The sequence below is a fragment of the Gymnoscopelus braueri genome (assembly GCF_963280865.1).
Source record: "Gymnoscopelus braueri genome assembly, chromosome: 16".
NCBI lineage: Eukaryota > Metazoa > Chordata > Actinopteri > Myctophiformes > Myctophidae > Gymnoscopelus > Gymnoscopelus braueri.
Genome location: NC_137616.1, coordinates 46528435 through 46547907, shown reverse-complemented (window position 1 = coordinate 46547907; position 19473 = coordinate 46528435). Strand labels below are relative to the sequence as shown.

The window sequence follows — 19473 nt, the reverse complement described above, 5'->3', positions numbered from 1 at the left end:
TATTAGAATCACTGGTACGCGAAAGAATTGGGGGCGAGCGTGTTTTGGGGCAAGTTACTCCGGTTGTTTTCAATGTGCATCGTAGCACGTGAGCAGCACTGACTGACTGACTGACTGACTGCACGGCACTGCACGTTACTTTATAATGGCGACGGAGAAACAAGTTGGGAGAAATATGGTCCTATATGGGATTTATTTGAATACAACAGCAAGAAAGACAATAACAATTGCCTTGTAGTGCAAACGGGTGATACAATGTGGAGCAATTATCAAGGGGAAAAACCCCACGGACCACGGTGTAAAGTAACTAAGTACATTTACTCAAGTAGCCTACTGTAGCCCACTTAAGTACAATTTTGAGGTACTTTTGCTTTACTGGAGTATTTCCAATTTTCTGTATTTTTACTTCTACTCCACTACATCTCTCAGAGGTAATAATGGTACTTTTACTCCACTACAATTATTTGAAAACTTTAGTTACCTACTTTGTAGGTATTTTGATTAGTATTACAAAACATACATTATACCCACTTCATTTCGGCCATTTGAAAATAGCCGATCTACAAGCTCACAATGCTTTGGTGAGCTTGTAGATTTGTTTACCTTTTATAGCCTACATTTTGAAAACTTGTGAAATGGGACATTCTGCATAATGAGTACTTTTACCTTTGTTTGTAATTTTAATACCAATACTTTTGTGCTTTTACTCAAGTACATTTTGAATTCCGGACGTTTACTTGTAACAGAGTATATCTACATTGCAGTATTGATACTTTTACTTAAGTAACAAATGTGAGTACTTTTTCCACCACTGATAGCGAGTACCTTGACAAGGCAGCCTCTCTGAGCACCCAGAAACCTGAGACCCCTGGACCCTGTGTGTGTCATGAAAGGGTTTATGTTCATATATTGTATGGCTATTTTGATTTATACCAGGCACAGTACATTTTGCACTTAAGGCTGCTATCTTGTGGACTGTTGTGTGGATGGTTGATTGTCAAACAGTAACTGAATAATATATATTTTTAAATGGTATCTTTTGTTTTAGTTTTTATCACACAATACTTACTTTGACCTGTTGAATCCTGGGTTGACATGTTGAATCCTGACAAAAAACCCAAAGTATGAAAAAAAAACTGAAACTAACACTAAAACTAATAAAAACTAAACTAAAACTAAGCGTTGTCACAAAAATAGAAACTAAATCAAAACTAGCAAACCCGCTCTAAAAACTAACTAAAACTAACTGAATTAGATTTTCTTTGGTCAAAACTAACTGAATTAGAAAAAAAAATGTCAAAACTAACTAAAACTAAACTATAATAAAAAATCCAAAACTATTATAACCTTGTTTGTAACGAGACCAGATCAACTTGAGACCACGTCTACTGTCGTCCTAGTAACTGCAGATGTTGTCCCATGGTGAAAGAACGCGTAGCTGTCCTCGTCAATGCCTGTTTGTTTTTTTTCATATCACAATGCCAAAACATACCGATCTGATTCTTGTTTGGATGAAGAAACGTCAGACAGACGAACACTCACGTTGTGTTGTGGACGGTTCTCCGTTGGTTTTGTTGTTGTTGAGAAACAGGAAGACAACCACTTCCTGTGTCAGTCTCTCTAACAATAGATTTACACGTTTAATAAATGCAACTATTTGCCATTGGAGTCGAGTCAACATGTGTAAGGTACAATCACTATTCAGCCCATTCAAAGCGTGCAAAAAAACGCATCAATGAATGAATTAATAAATAAATGTTCATTCCCTCCTGGGATTCGAACTCTTCCCAACATCAGCACAATTACACCAGACAGGCGCTTACTCCGGTGCGCCATTCTTCTCACAACAAATGTGTACCGTAAACAACTCGTAGAGTATACAACCAGCCATTAAAAAACAAAACAGTCATGGTCACTAGATTAACTTGAGACCTCAGTCACCACACTGATTTCATTGTACTGCTCTCTAACACGGCTGTTTACTGCAGATTTGTGTCTAAAATCTATCATCACCATCATCATCATCTATTATTCATTATGTTAGAGGCTACTTAGAAATAGTAAATATGACACATGATAGGTTACATCAACAGTTCATTAGAAGACAACCACTTCTTCCTGTGAAAGTCTCTAACAATACATTTTAATAATGCAACATTTCACCATTGGATTAAACATGCGTCATGTAGCCTACATTAACTATTCAGGCCATTTAAAGCGTCAAAAATAAATAAATGTTAGCCTCTCATGGGATTCGAACTCCTCCCAATGTCAGCATAAATAGTCTGGGGCATAGCCTACTCTTGTGCGCCAGTCTACCCACTCTGACTCATAATCATAAACAAATCATAGACTATAAAACCAGCCATTAAAACGCACATGGTCACTAGATTAACTTGAGACCTCAGTCACCACACTGATTTCCAACTATCTAATACAGATTTGTTTCTAAAATCTTTCACCACCACCACCACCATCATCTATTATTCTTATTCATTATGTTACAGACCAGGAGACCTGGTTCTGCCAGACCCAGAAGGAACAAATTCGTAGTAGACAACCCACCTACAAACCACTTTATAAGTTAAAAGTATTAATCATTTTAGGCATTGTGTGTGTGTGTGTGTGTGTGTGTGTGTGTGTGTAGCATTTTGTGTATAGGGGCATTTGCAAGAGCAAGAGCAAATTTCCCTTGCCATGAAGCCCAGCCTTTGCTCAGTTATCTCATTAGAACTAGTAACCATGACAACCAGTAACCATGAGTAGTAACCTTAACCCATTCAGACCACCTATTCTACAAATGCCTTCTAAATTAGTAGTTCTCACACTTTCAGATGATATCTGCTATTTGACAATGGGTATACAATGGGTTGGTATAGGATATACCTAATATCTAAATACTTAATCAAGCAACGTAAAAAGGTCTGGGGTGCTCACACAATTCTGAGTAGATTTAGAAATAAATGGGCCAAACATGTTTGAAAGTGAAATATCCCTTTAACATGGTGTCAGAAAATTTGGAGGGGCTTAGGTGTGCTGATTGCTTGCTCAATTAACAAACATATAAAAGGTTGTACAACTGTGTTGGGAGTCGGAGCTATTGTATAGTGACACTATATAGAGAGTAGATATAGAGAGTTAGTTACTATGGACCCCAGACTATACCAAGAGATCCTGGATTTTAAGACCGACAAAAAATATCGAGTGGGAAACCTGACCAAACAGCAGCGTTTCAACATAAGAAGAAGAGACAACCAGTATGTGCTTAAGGGTATGTATTCTGTTACACTATCAATCTTTATTTAAAGTACTTTATTCTTTAACCTTTTAACATTCTTTGAAAAAACATGGTCTCCTCACACATTAGAAGGACAATATCAGTCACCAGGACCAAGAACTGGTGTTTTTGATTAATCCATCATGGTTAAAATGGAGTTTGAAGTTATAATGGGTTTGTATAGGAAGGGGGCGTGTCTGATAAAATGAATATCAAATATCTAAATACTGAATCAAGCAAGAATAGACGATAAAATGTCCCTTTAAGAGTAAATTTTTTCACATTTAAGAGTACAAATTTTCACATTTATTTTTACTAGATGGAATGCTTCAATACTTCTGCAGTAGAAGTAAGAAGCAGGAGCCCCAGCTTACTTTTGGTGCTCAACCACTTGAATTTCCCCATGGGAATCAAAAGAGGAATCTAAGTATCTGTCTATCTCATCTCTCTATATGCTATCTATGTATGTAGGTGGTGGCGTCGGCTGCGTCGGTGTTCAACGAATTCCATGCCAGTAGTATCGGTGGTCACTGTGGTGTGGAGAAAACACACCACGCAGTGATCCACCGATACTACTGGCCTGGAATGGAGGCCGACATCCGCAAATGGGTAAGTTGGAAGGGTCAAGGGTCATCCAAATGTGTATATATCATTTGTACATGCAGGCCTATTTATGCAGGGCCTACTTAGGAAAACAATGGCAAATTGAAGCATTAATTAAATTCACACACTCGTGTGATTGTATATCCCCTTCACTTACTGTTTGTGCTTGACCAAAGGCCTGTGATATAAATTAATGTGCATATCATTTGACTTAAGGAGGAGGACGGAGGATGGACACGAGTACATATGCGTAATGGTAGATTATTTTACAAAATGGACGGAGGCCTACCCACTGAGGTCAAAACATGCAGGGGAGGTATCAAAGTCCATCATAGACTTTGTTTACCGGCATGGGGCCCCGCTAAGGCTCCTTTCTGATCAGGGATCCGAATTCCGTAATCAGGTACAACACTCATCAAACATTACAAATTATATTGTTATTTCATTTTTTATGTTGGGGATGGGGCTTGTACCATTGATCTGAATTGTGTTCATTTAATTGTTTTTATTATTATTGTTTCCATTAAAAAACATTTCTTAATTGCTTTTATACTTTTATGCAATGTAGCACTTCGAGATTTGTGTCAAATTGTGTTCCAAATCTATTATTAATGGAATTTATAGGTGAATTCTCGGCTCTGTGAAGCCCTCAACATCAAAAGGAGTTTTTCGGCGCCCTACCACCCGCAGATGAACGGCCTGGTAGAAAAAATGAACGGGACCATCCAGAAGTAAGTTGGATACTGCCAAATTGGCAGATACACCTACAGTACACAACATGAATGCTGTAGACTACATTAAATGCATCTGAATGTCTGCTATAATGTTATGTAATGTGAACATTTTCAGGTCGCTGAAAGCCCTGTGTCAAGATCATCCCAACCAGTGGGACAGGTACCTTCCAGCTGCCTTGTTCGCACTAAGGACGAAGAAGCACCTGACAACACAGCACACGCCCTTCTACCTCCTTTATGGGAGAGAGGAAAGGTATCCCTCAGAAATCCATGTGGATTATGACGTAAGTGGATCCATTTGTTGGGGGGGGGGGCAGTAAATTAGTAGCAGAGCACCAAATCAGTTTAACCCCCTTTATACATTACTACATACATTACTACACATTGGCTATTTGAAAATAGCCAATCTACAGTCTCACAACGCAGAGCGACACGATGTGAGCTTGTAGATCTGCTATTTCCCAAAATGTATGCCAAATGCATATTGATTTGGGGGTCCTTGACATGAATACATGAAATTGAAAACCACTACTGTCAATAACCCCACCTGGTGTTTTTGTACCTTAGGTGACACCAGAAGATATGGAGGCCTATTGCGGGTCGGAGGAGGTCTGTGAGGGGCTGAAAAAGCAGACACCAGTATATGAGGCTGTGCAGGGCAATGTCCTCAAACAGCAAGACAGGGTCAGGAAGAGGGAGCAGGGCTGGGGTGACAAGTTCACAGTTGGGGATGTGGTGTTAAAAAAAACATCAGAGAAGAGCAGAGGAAGGGAGGAAAGCTGGCACCAGAGATGCTTGGCCCCTATTCCATCACCGAGATAAAGGGGAAAGTGGTGTACTTGGTTGGGGACAAAAATGAGAAGCTAATTGCTAATTTGGACCAGCTGAAACACTATATCGAGCCATAGGAGAGGATTCCAGCGAAGCTTTTAAAGCTAGCTGGAACCTTTCCTTTGGCTCGCCCCCCTCCACCACTTTCCCCTTTATCTCATCCTCCTGCTCTTTTCCACCCTCCCCAACTGTCACCTAGTCCCTCCAGCCCTCTTCTTGGCCAACCCTGCACAGCCATCATTCAGCCCCTCCGGGCCTCCTCCTGCCATCCACCACCCACCACCATCCTCGGGCCCCTCCACTGGCTCCCCACCTGCCAGAGGGAGATCAGCAGAGGACCAGGTCACTGGTAAATCCCATTCACTAATGTGACATGAAGAATAATAATGCCATGTACAATTTTGAATGACTGAAATGTTCTGAATTTCCACTTCTCCAAGCTATATGGAAGGGGCAATTAGGGCAAATTTTGTGGGCCAAATTTGGCCCATTTAAGATTTTAACCCTCGATGTCCAAAGCCTGGCTCCAGGGGAGACATTGACCAGTGAAGTAAGTCTCGTTTTGTGAGCAAGTGTTCTCATTGATATTAAAGTGATTTTTAATTGTATTTATTTTTGTGTGTAGAAAGTCAATGCGTACCTCGTGTGGGTCGCCCAAAAGGCCACAAGGAGGGTGACCGTTTTGCCAGTGGAGGAGGTCAACCGAATTTGGGACGGTTTGACCAGGGGGGTTAAAAAAGTAAGGATAATAGTTACTTTTAAAAGTGTTGGTTACAGTCGCACCATGTTAACAAATTAAATTATCACTTCACTTGCAGATTGGAATGGGACATCGTTATGGGGGCAGTATGTAAAAATGGCCACTACACACTAGTAGTAAGTTAACTTTAATCAATGCAAATTATGCAACTATATTTACAACTAAGCTTTTGAAGTATTAAAGTATTCTATCTGCCGAAGGTTATGTATCCACATGACCACAAGTGTGTGTTTGTGGACCCACTTATTGCTACCCCAAATCAAGTCGACCACTGTCGAAATAGTACAAGGCAAGTAAATCATAGATTTATTGTGCTTCATTGCAAGTATGTTCAATGGTTTCTGATACACAAGTAACCAACGGTTTCGTTTTTCTTCAGAGCTTATATGCGGAGGATGAGGGGCACAATCTCTCACTGGACCTGTGAGACTGTCCCTCATCCCCGCCAAACGGATACGACGTCATGTGGGGTGTTTGTGTGCAAAGTGAGATTATATAGCCTAGAATATCTATCCAAGTAACAATGTAATACATTCTAAAAGAACACTGCTAACTGTAACCTGTATTTTAAGATAGCAGAGATGCTGGTGTGGAGCAGGGCCTACTAGGCAACGTTGACCTGGTACGAAAAAGAAAAAAAAATTGGACGAAAGCTTTTGGAGGACACATCTCTGTCGCTCCTGTGGGGAGTAAGCGCTGGGACAGGAAGGTCCGCATCCGTGGATGATTGGGTACGAAACCTTTAAAGTTTTTTACATGGAGAGCACATTCTTTCTGTAACTAACTAACTAACTAAATCAATGAATAACATTGTATCCATCTTCTTTCAGATTGAATGCTCATCATGTGCATTGTGGTTCCACTGGGTGAGTGCCTGCAGGCCTAACACCAGTGAGGACTACTTGTGCCCAGCCTGCACATAACCCAGTGGAATCACAATGCACATGGATCTCCACATAGGTGTGATGCCAAATAAATGATGCCAGGATCATCAGCACTTTTTATTTCCTTTCATCTAAGAGGCTTTTTTTTTTACTTCATTGTTTCAGTGAAGATGGACAGGAAAGACGTGCAGCAAAGGTCGTCGGGTTGGAACCCGCAACGTCCGGTCAGGCTGCATTAGAGCCAATGGTCTGCGTGCGCCTGGACTGCTAGGCCAGCTGGGAACTCTTTATGATTTTTTTTTTGAATCCTGTATGAGCATAGTTGTTGTTTTTTGGCCCCAAAAAATATGACCTGTCTTGCTGCTCAATGTCACCTGCTCCATCAGCATGCACAGGAAAGGTTACAAACCCATACACAGGACCAGAGTGCAATGTATCACTATTATTACTGTCCTGAGCTCAGTGGACTTGTGGTTAGAGTGTCCACCCTGAGACTTTGAAGTTGCGGTTTGATCCCCGGTCGGGTCCTACCAAAGACTTTTAGAAAGGTACCCTGCCTCCCTGGTTAGAACTCAGCATCAAGGGTTGGATTGGGGTAAATCCCTGTGACATACTAGAGTCAGATCCAGAGGGTGTGCATCACACTAAGGAAATAGGAGATAGGCTCCTGTCCTATAGGGCTCGTCAAGGCCTGTCCTGAGGTGATCAGGAGCAATCTGAAATCATACAATTTGCCACTTTGTGCCCTTTTGTGACTACTTGTTACACTAGAAGAGACGATACAGCCAAGAATGTCTCTCTTGTGTACCGTGTATGAGATGTGACAAATAAAAAAACTTTAAAGACTTTTATATCATGTGGTTGGCTGATTTACTATGCCTCTTTCTTTGCTCTTTGTGTAAATGGTATGGGGTGTTTCTCCTTGAGGGTGCCATGTTGTACAGACTGAGAGAAATTTTAGGGCTGTTAGAAATCAGTGTGGTGACTGAGGTCTCAAGTTAATCTAGTGACCATGTGCGTTTTAATGGCTGGTTTTATAGTCTATGATTTGTTTATGATTATGAGTCAGAGTGGGTAGACTGGCGCACAAGAGTAGGCTATGCCCCAGACTGTATTTATGCTGACATTGGGAGGAGTTTGAATCCCATGAGAGGCTAACATTTATTTATTTTTGATGCTTTAAATGGCCTGAATAGTTAATGTAGGCTGAATGACGCATGTTTAATCCAATGGCGAAATGTTGCATTTTTAAAATGTATTGTTAGAGACTTTCACAGGAAGAAGTGGTTGTCTTCTAATGAACTGTTTATGTAACCTATCATGTGTAATACTTACTATTTCTAAGTAGCCTCTAACATAATGAATAATAGATGATGATGATGATGGTGATGACATATTTTAGACACAAATCTGTAGTAACAGCCGTGTTAGAGAGCAGTACAATGAAATCAGTGTGGTGACTGAGGTCTCAAGTTAATCTAGTGACCATGACTGTTTTGTTTTTAATGGTTGGTTGTATACTCTATGAGTTGTTTACGGTACCCATTTGTTGTGAGAAGAATGGTGCACCGGAGAAAGCGTCTGACTAGTATGTTTATGCTGACATTGGGAAGAGTTCGAATCCCAGGAGGGAATGAACATTTATTTATATATTGATTAAATCATTGTTGCGTTTATTTGCACGCTTTCAATGAGCTGAATAGTGATTGTACCTTACACATGTTGACTCCAACTAGAATAGTTGCATTTATAAAACGTTTAAATCTATTGTTAGAGAGACTGACAAAGGAAGGAGTGGTTGTCTTCCTGTTTCTCAACAACAACACAACCAACGGAAAAGCAGGGTCCAACGCAACGTGAGTGTTCGTCTGTCTGACGTTTATTCATCCAAACAAGAATCAGATCGGTATGTTTTGGCATTGTGATATAAAACAAGACCAGGAGACCTGGTTCTGCCAGACCCAGAATAAATTCCTAGTACTTTATAAGATCAGAGCACTACGTCACGGCTAAGCCGGACTTCTTATGACGTGTCAGCCTGTGTCCCTTTTATGCCCATGTATGGAGAAGAAAGGGACAGACCGAGGTCCCTTTTATGCCCATGTATGGACGAAAGGGGGACAGACAAAGCCTCATGTAGCCTGTCTGTCCCTTTTATGCCCATGTATGGACGAAAGGGGGACAGACGAGGTCTTTTTTGCCCATGTATGGACGAAATGGGGACGGACAAAGCCTCAGGTAGGCCGACCCCTTGGGTCTGGCAAAAACAAAACAAAAACAGGCATCGACGAGGACAGCTACGTGTTTTTTCACCGGGGACAACATCTGCTGTTACTTGGACAACAGTCTACGCGGTCTCAAGTTGATCTGGTCTCGTCTTAATCTTTGTCAGCGGTCTATTGATCTACAAGCAATGATCCACAAAAACAAAAACACTACAACCTAACAACACCTCACCATGCAAACGCTGTGTCATACCTGCAGTGTGTATTTGGATGTTGTGTATGTAACACACATACCTGCAGTGTGTAGTTCGGTGTTGTGTAGTGTCTCTATCTCTCTCTGGAAGAGGTTGCACATGAACTCTGCAGCCGCACTGAGGCGCTCCAACACAAACACTCTGACAAGCTTCACACAACAAACATCAGCACCACGCTGCTGTTTGTCCAAAACACACAATATCTCCTCTCCCACCGACGTCATGTGTTCATTTATCTTCAGCCGTACAGACTCCATTGTTTTAACCTCCATTATGAGACGTTTTTCACCTCCTTTATGGAACGGGTTTCACCTCCTTTATGAGGCTGTTTTACCTCCTTTATGATACGTTTTCACCTCCTTTATGAGACGGGTTTACCTCTACGTTTTTCACCGAGATCACAACACGCATTAACTTCCAGGTCATGGTGTTTCACACATGCGCATTGAAGGATCCAGGCACTGTTGCCTTCTTAGTGCCTTTCGCCCCCTGGTGGAAGAGGTGTGTAAGTGAAGATAGAGCCTCCTGTAGCTGTGGAAAGACTGTCCTCCCTCACTGTGAGTTGTGTTTGATCTGAACTGAAGGTCAAGCTTTTATTGTCTCACATGAGGCTGCTAAGGGGGCGGAGCTTGACACACACACACACACACACACGCACGCACACGCACAGAATTACAGACATTGTACAAACAGCATTTACCTCATTACAGCAATAAGCTAGCACGCACATGTTATTTATATAGGCCTATCCCAACTGGGTTGTTTAGTTCAAGTTATCTTTCAAAGCAGCACGTTGCAACTCCAATAACAACACAATTCACCTGTGTTTCAATAACTCAACTCACCTGGATAATCAATGAAGACACTGGCGTCGTAACAATAATGGTCTGTCTGCATTCATTTCTACCACCACCAGTGGTGGAAGGAGTACTCACATTTTTTACTTGAGTAGAAATATCAATACCAGGTGACATCATTTAGGTGAAAGTCTGGTATTCAGAATTTACTTGAGTAAAAGTACAAAACTATTGTCATCAAAATATACTTTCACTCGTCCCATTGCACTAGTTTTCTAAATGTATAAATATCGTTTGATTGATTGATTGATGTACTTTATTTAGTAAGACATGAGAACATCAGTACATGGAAGTACAAATTCACAGTACAAGGTCTACTAAACTGGGAGTCTCATTAAGCACTAAGCTTGTTTAAAGGGGTAGTTCACCCCCCAAATAACTTTTTTTCTATTGATTACTCACCCCATGGAGCCTTGAATTCATGGATATTTATTTGTTTTTGTCGCATTCCTTCCTTTATTATTTGATTATAATAAATTTAGCCCCATTGATTCCGGTAGGAGACACAAATGCATTTGTGTCTCCTACCGGAATCAATGGGGACACATTTGTTATAATCAAATTATTGGCTTAGGAATGTGACAAAAACAAAAAAATATCTATGAATTCAAGGCTCCAGATGGTCAGTAATCAATAGAAAAAAAGTTATTTGATGAGATCCCCATGCACACAAATCATGATGACATTATAAGAGACACAGATATACACACTACTATACAGAAAGTCATACAATCAGCTTACTGGTTACTGGTATGAAGAGTGAAAAAAAATGTACAAAAGAAAAAAAAGAAAAGGGGGGGGTAGGGGGGTAGCAGATCAAGGGGGGGGGTAGCAGATCAAGCTCACAATACTGTTTGTTCATTTATGGAACACATGATGTGATCTAAGATTCCCCTGTTGTGATTTCAACACAAAAAAATAACACCTCTACCCAGGAGGATAGCGCCCTCTAGCGGCAGTGACGTCAGACCTCGGTGCTCTATAAGCCAGAGTTGGGAACAGTTAACAGAGTGACTGTATTGTCCAGTTTCGTATTACAATGGCGCCCTCATGTGGTCATTATATGGAACATCAGCATGTAGTATTTTCCCCCTTCATGTCAGTAGTCAGTGCTCAACAAATAAAGATTTTTTTCATTGATGAATTGAAATGCTACAATATCATGTACTATACAGGTGCAGTAAGTGATGATGATGATGATTATTATTATTATTAGCTTTTAAACAGCTCTATATCCGTGGTTCTCAAAGTGGGGTCAAGGGACCCCCAGGGGTCCTTGAGGGGGTTCCAGGGGGTCCACAGCAAATTAGTTAATATAGAATCAAAATGTAATTTGGTTTAACCACTTTAACCCTAAATACATAGGCTATTTGAAAATCACAGATCTACAGGCTCAGAATGTGTTGGATCGGCTATTAAAAAAGAAATGTGTATGAATAATAATATTTCAATAATATATTTTTAATCATTTTAATGATTTATATGTTATATTAGGACCACATTTGTTTAGCCCAAGTGTTACTGTGCTTCTGTGCTGTCTACATCTTGACTAATAAAGTATTCAATAAATCAATCAATCATTTGAAGGTTTCTCTTTTACAAACAAACAGAAAACAGGTATGCAGGACGCGTTGTGGGCTTGTAGATCGGCTATTTTCAGCATGCAACCAAGTGCAAAATCTGCTATTACGACGCCATCAATGCACCACCAAAATACATTTTAGTCGACTAAATCAACCGTACATTTAGTTGACTATAATCGTATGATATTTAGTCGACTAAAACTAGACAAAAACTACAATATTTCAGGTGACTAAAATATTACTAAAACTAAATGGAATTTTATTCAAAAGACTATGACTAAAACTAAATAACAATTTGCTGTCAAGATCAACACTGGTGTGAGGTGTGTCCAGAGGTCTGCGTAGGTTCTGCCAGAGCAGTCCAGGGTGCCGTCCAGCCTGGGACCAGCTCAGGTAAGTGTGTCTGTTCACCAGCCTCCTCATGTGATAGTACATGTAAAGCATTATTGCGGCATGTGGAGAGGGCGGGACATACAAGTCATCGCTGTGGTACGTTCAGGCTTTAGCCTTTAATTTACCATCACTCTATATGAACAAACCAGTTAGTGACGTTGTAAAAGCTTCGTTCTCAGTGTTGCTAGTAAGATTTTATGTCATTGTTCTTACCTTCTATATCCAACTTCTAGTGTCCTGACATGGACTCGTCAAGCCAGGCGATGTGGCGGGAGGCTGGCCTTCAGGTTGGCCAATCGACGGACAGGACCTATATTGACCATCCATATTCTGAGGAAGCATACCTTTTATTTTGTCCCGACACCCCCCACCTGTTAAAAGCAATGAAAACGGCCATGTGTAATCACGACTTCATACTACCAGATAACATTGTGAGGAAAAATAGCTTGCCTGGTGATACAGTGAGTACATTTACTGATGGGGTGCCATACTCAGATCAATTACCAAATACCAAAAGCAAATAGCAAATCAGTGACCCAATCAATTATGATGATACTGACATGTTACGTCATTCATAAATATTCACCCAAAATGACCTATACTTGCTGAATTCAACAAAGTTTAATTTTACAAGATCTACTAACTTCTGCTTGAAATAATATATGTTTTCCAGGCGTCCACATGTGCCGTTGAGAAGGTGATCTCTGTGCAGGCTGACACTTGGGAACAAGGGAACCAGGAGACCTGGTACTACCAGACCCCTAGTGTTGAAAGATCAGAGCACTACGTCACGCTAAGCTTGGCCAATCAAAAAGAGGACAGAAGACGGACCTCTTTTATGCCCATGTATGGACGAAAACGTTTGGAGAGGGGGACCGAACAGAAGACAGACCTCTTTTATGCCCATGTATGGACGAAAACGTTTGGAGAGGGGGACCGACAGACCTCTTTTATTCCCATGTATGGACGAAAACGTTTGGAGAGGGGGACCGACAAAGCCTCATGTAGGCCCGACCCCCTGGGTCTGGCAAAAACCTGTGCCTGGTCTGACTGCAAGAGATGTATTGTTGCTAAAAGCTTTGATAAAATGAAAGTATGTTGCACTAACAACACACATTTACTGTTTGGTATACTGTAAACACTGACAGTCATATTCACGTACAAAAGGCAACTGCCTTTCAGCTTAAATTCAATGATTAATGTTTAAGTGCAGACAGTGTCCACAATTAGGTGCAAAGGAATTGGTAAATCTGGGCTTGAGAGTATTAAACACTGAAAGTGCCTTCTCTTTCTATGACATACAATGACCAGGTGGATACAGACAGAGTTACGGTTATGTGCATATTTTCCATACGTACAGTTATGTTCTCTGCTTCAAGGTTCTACCTGCATGTAAAGTATTTTCACACGACACTGCAAGTGCAATCTGCATGCTGGTACACTGTCAGCATCTGCCAAACCAGGCAGTGGTTATGAACCACTAACTGGTTCATAGACATGGTCAATGACTGGTTCGACTTGATGACATCAACACACACACTACTAACTATAAATGGGGGGTGGGGGGGGCAAAGTTCTGCTTGTGGTGCAGACTGCCTAGGGAGAAGAATACTTCATTCAGTCTTCACGGAGTGCCTCAGGATTCAGTCCGCACCACAAGCAGAACTTTGAGGGGGTTTATACATATATCTACCTGTTTGACTGAAGAGCACCTGTTTGAGGAAGCCACTGAACCCAGGCAGTGCTTGCTCCTTCTGTTTGACACTAATAAAACATGTTTGATATATGCAGCACTGTATCCACCAAACACCACTGCTGGGGCCAATTGGAAGCTGGAGAGGCTGCAGGAGTTTATGCAAACATGGAATGCCACAGTGTTAAGCTCCAAAAAAAGGGAAGCATCAGGGTAAGTGTCTCTGAGACAAACAATCAAAAGTAGAATTAATGGCAGCAGTTAACTTATGAGACTTACAATACCTAAAGTAATACATTTTCTTCACAGCCTGGAAGCCATCCCAGACTGGTGTCAGAATGGCAACAACCACCATGCTGGTAATGGCAGGTGCTGCACTTTTCCCAGAGGAACTGGAGAAGCACCTGCCATCAGTTCCCCCTTCCTTCCTGCCAGGAAACAGGATCTGGATGGCCCGGATGACAGGAGAAAGGACATCACTGAACCACTTCCGTGGAGTCAGAGGCAGTACTCACTACAATCAAGAGCAAGGGGAAACTGGTCCACCCTTCGACAGATGTCCATCAACTGCACATGAGGCTCCACCAGCTATATCATTAATATTAAACTTGTTGTAATGCTCTTAAAGCAACATACTAGCCAAACTGGCGAAATGTGTCAATGTGACAGCAAGTCTGCTCTTAGAGTGACTTCAGTTAAATAATAATTTCTATAGAACCTGTGGATATCTTTGTCATTCTGGGCATAAACAAGTTGATATAGCACACATAGAGGAACTGTAGTGGTGAAAACTTTATTAAACAAAACAAAACATAATCATTTCCCCCCAAGGGATAAAAGTGGATCTGAGTCTATAAAAACACCTCTATAAAGACACAAAACTCTGTAGAATATAAACATGTAATCAAACTAAGTGACAATGTACACTGTCTCCCTGGCATCTACCATATTATGTACTATGATATTGTAACAATCTAAACAAAACACGTCAACACACAGTGAACAGCTACACAAACCCATTAGCTTGTCAGCACTTTACTGCACCATTATTTGCTGCATATCAATGAATATAATAATTATTAGATGAATATGAATGAATATGAGTTGTTAAATCCTGACAAATGTGGACAGACACAGTAATGCTCATACTGTACTACCAGTAACTGATTAAGTAAATGAGCTGGAGGGAATACTGTTATATATAAAACAAATACAAAATAAAACTTAAATCCAAATCCATCACAAGAAACTATTAATATTTATTTTATTCAGTCATGTTGATAGTCAGATTACTGCTTTAGTATCCTTGTCATTGACTCCTGGATTAGACTGAATGATCAAATGTCTTAAACTAAGGCATCCCCCCTATATGAGTCCTCATGTGTCTTTTTAGAATACCCATTTCCGTAAAGCCTTTACCATACACTGCAAAATAATAGGTCTTTACCCTGTATGAGTCCTCATGTGTGATTTTAGATTAATTTTCTGAGCGAAGCCTTTACCACATACTGTACAAGCAAAGGGCTTTTCGCCTGTATGAGTCCTCATGTGTTGTTTTAGAACAAACTTGTGAGCACAGCCTTTACCACATACTGTACACAAAAAGGGCTTTTCGCCTGTATGAGTCCTCATGTGTGTTTTTAGATTACCCTTGCGAGCACAGACTTTATCACATACTGTACAAGAAAAGGGCTTTTCGCCTGTATGAGTCCTCATGTGTTGTTTTAGATCACACTTGTGAGCACAGCCTTTACCACATACTGTACATAAAAAAGACTTTTCGCCTGTATGGTTCATCATGTGTGTTTTTAGATTACCCTTGCGAGCACAGTCTTTACCACATACTGTACAAGAAAAGGGCTTTTCGCCTGTATGAGTCATCATATGTCTTTTTAGATCACCCTTTTGAGCACAGACTTTACCACATACTGTACAAGAAAAGGGCTTTTCGCCTGTATGAGTCCTCATGTGTTGTTTTAGATCAAACTTGTGAGCACAGCCTTTACCACATACTGTACACAAAAAGGACTTTTCGCCTGTATGGTTCATCATGTGTGTTTTTAGATTACCCTTGCGAGCACAGCCTTTACCACATACTGTACAAGAAAAGGGCTTTTCGCCTGTATGAGTCATCATGTGTCTTTTTAGATCACCCTTTTGAGCATAGCCTTTACCACATACTCTACAAGCAAAGGGCTTTTCGCCTGTATGAGTCATCATGTGTTGTTTTAGATAATCCTTGCGAGCACAGCCTTTACCACATACTGTACACAAAAAGGGCTTTTCGCCTGTATGAGTCACCATGTGATTTTTTAGATCACCCTTGTGAGCATAGCCTTCACCACAAACTGTACAAGCAAAGAGTGTTTCCCCTGTGTGAATCATTGTGTGTCTCTTCAGATTTCCCTTTATATTAAACATTTTGCCACATGCTGTACAACTAAAACTTTTCTTCCCTGTGAGACTCTTCATGGAGTGAGTTTGTTTCGATGATTTCAGGGATTCCTGGGACAGCTTGCGTTGTTCTCCAACATTTTGTGTCTTGTGTGATTTCAGTGTGTTTAAGGCTGACTTATCTCCCCTAGTCTCCTCCCACTCATCACTGTCTTCAGTGTCTGATTCAGAACAGTGTGAAGAGAGGAGCTGGTCATCACTAGTTGGTTGTGATGTTCCACAGTCCTCTAAATCAGCTTGTGTTTTCATGTGTTCAGTTGAGGTGGTGGCTACCGACTCGGTCTCTCTGTTTTCATCATCATCTTCACTTTTCACTGCTAGTAATATCAATGTTGACCCACCAGCCTCTTCTGGTCTTTCAAGTAGCTCCTCCTGTTCTTCTTTAATCTGTGGATGTTCTGGTTCCTCCTTGACCAGATTGGGGCTCTGCTCCTCTTCAGGTGAAACCTCCTCTTTACACACAGGTACGCGCAGGAAGTCTAAGAAAAAGATACAATGAGACTCTATAAAAGGTTTGGATCTTGTACCTCCACTGCAGACAATAATTGGCGGCCATTTTTTGATTGATACCAATTAAACATATTTCCACAACTAGGATTTCTTAGGACTTTTAGTATGTTTTTCTGGTGACCTAATAGACGTGGTCTGTGTAGAAAATTACAATTACTTTGAGGTGAAACACTAGTCTGCCTGGACTATTGGCCAATAGGAATATTTCTGCATAATGTCCAATCTTAATAACTATCCTGTACAACTTTACTACAGGTTTGAAATCTCCATAAATAAAACAGTATATATACCTAACCTATACAACTTTACTACAAGTTGTTAAGTAAATAAAACATTATATACCTATCCTGTACAACCTTACTTTACTTGTACTTTTCTTGTAAAGTAAATACAACATTATATACCTACTACAGGTTGTAAAGTAGATAAAACAGTACATACCTATCCTGTACAACTTTACAACAGGTTGCATCGTTGCATCAAACGGTCCACGTCTCTGGTCCGTCTCTCGCTGTTCCTCTGGAAATGTTGAATATGTTTGGGAGGCCATCTCTCTACATACTCTAGACCTCTCCCTGTGGTGCTCTGTGGACATCACCAGTAGAAAGAACGTTGACCTTACATATACCATGTAATCAAATCCAACTATAGATGTTTACCATGTTCTGTTCAGCTTAAAGGTGCAGTCAATAGGTATGCTAAGTGCTAAAATAATTGCCTCCATCCTGCATAGCCAATCTTAAAGATGCAGTGCAGTGACATTTTCGGTCATTTTATTTTGAAGGTTCAGTCTGAAACGTCGTCTCAACCGACTCTAAACCAATCAGAAGGTCCCATCCCTTCAGGCTATGGGACGTTGGAATCTCAATCACTTTGGCCGTGCGCAACACGGCTAGTGTTTGTTTACAAGTGAGAGAGAGACGGCCAGTGAAGCACGTTTGCTACTACGTGGCTTATTTCTAACCTATAATGTTTTCAGATACATATTTTAATGTGCAGATTAACTTTAAAATGAGTAATACACCGTCTGGATGTCATCTTCAATGAGATTCAAAACGGAGTAGCTCTGTAATTAAAATCAGCTGTGTTTGAAGAACGTGCAGCTATGGGAATCAAACAGGTGCATGTAATCAAGATTCATTTATATTCATGAAAGCTACGTTATGTCATCATGCAGCACGTTTTCGTTTACAGGAAGTAATTAAGATTGGCTTTTTAGGGACTTTTGATATAAAAAATACACAAAAATGTATGCCCATATGATGACCTGTTTGTCTAAAAGTGTGAAAAACATATTTTTCATTTCACTACACTTTTAACATCTCAAAATGTGTGACCTTTTGATGCGTTGTGAGCTTGTAGATCAACTAATTTAGCTATCTAAAAAAATACATTTAAGTGATTTGTGGGTCCCACTGTTTCGGATTTAATGTTGGCTAGTTGAACTGGTATTGTATTCATGTGTTCAGTTGAGGTGCTGGCTACAGGCTCTATCTCTCTGTTTTCTTCATCATCTTCACTCTTCGCTGCTACTAATGTTAACGTTGACCCACCAGCCTCTTCTGGTCTTTCAAGTAGCTCCTCCTGTTCTTCTTTAATCTGTGGAGGTTCTGGTTCCTCCTGGACCAGATTGGGGCTCCGCTCCTCTTCAGGTGAAATCTCCTCTTTACAAAAAGGTGTGTGCAGGAAGTCTAGGAAAAAGATTCAACAAGACTCTATAAAAGGTTTGAATCTTGTAACGCCACTGCATTATCTCAGTCACCAGTTGTGGCAGGAAAAAAGTATCAACAAGATTACTCTTTGCCCATATCTTACAAATATTTTATTTGATGGTGCACTGACTGCAATCTGTGCTGCAAATCGTGGCCGATCTTTGTTTACATTGCATCTCTCATAGAAGATGCGAGACAAGCTGAATGAGAGGTGAATTAGAGGCCGTCCCTATTATTTTTGAAAGAAAATACTTGTAAATGTTAGATCAGTGAGTCTTCTGCAGCTGGTTAGTTAGTACTGAAGTAGAATTAACTGCACGGCTTCAGTGAACCCATTCATACTTTTACAACCGAACCATGGTCCTATTCATAGTACATTTAGATAGATGCAGGGGTCAATGCATTCTCAGTACCGGCCCACTTTCACCAATAAAATAAATCAAGAGAGAGTGCTTAAAACTTACTGAGATCCAGGTGGTCTTCAGGTTCCTGTTTAAGGTGGTCTTCAGGTTCCTGTTTAATAGAAACAGTCCTGGCTGGAGAACTGATCTTCACCTGCAGACTGGACTCCACACACTGGTCTGGAATGAAGGAATACAATACGCACTTTAATAATAAGGACTTTGATGTGATATAAATAAGGACTTTATTAATAAGGACTAGGATGTGACATGAATAAGGTCACTATATAGAGACTATATAC

The 19473-nt window shown here is 40.6% G+C and overlaps 3 protein-coding genes across 3 annotated transcripts in view; all 3 read right to left on the bottom strand.

Annotated features, from left to right (window-relative positions):
- LOC308103023 (uncharacterized protein) overlaps positions 1 to 9872 on the bottom strand; it is a gene marked incomplete at its 3' end in the record, with an annotated part of 51680 nt that extends 41808 nt beyond the window's left edge. Inside the window, exon 1 of the mRNA XM_080452875.1 lies at positions 9609 to 9872. Within this exon, the coding sequence (XP_080309001.1) occupies positions 9609 to 9840 (232 nt within the window). The 5' untranslated portion in view covers positions 9841 to 9872. The remainder of the gene's footprint in view (positions 1 to 9608) is intronic.
- The window catches only part of cdc42bpb (CDC42 binding protein kinase beta (DMPK-like)), a 419833-nt gene that overhangs the window by 148226 nt on the left and 252134 nt on the right, over positions 1 to 19473 (bottom strand). The gene's annotated exons all lie outside the window — the stretch shown is intronic.
- Positions 14828 to 19473, bottom strand: part of LOC308103022 (uncharacterized protein) — a gene marked incomplete at both ends in the record, with an annotated part of 39319 nt that continues 34673 nt past the window's right edge. The window contains 4 exons of the mRNA XM_080452874.1: positions 14828 to 14832; positions 15912 to 17027; positions 17500 to 17643; positions 18612 to 18749. Of these exons, the coding sequence (XP_080309000.1) occupies positions 14828 to 14832; positions 15912 to 17027; positions 17500 to 17643; positions 18612 to 18749 (1403 nt within the window). The remainder of the gene's footprint in view (positions 14833 to 15911; positions 17028 to 17499; positions 17644 to 18611; positions 18750 to 19473) is intronic.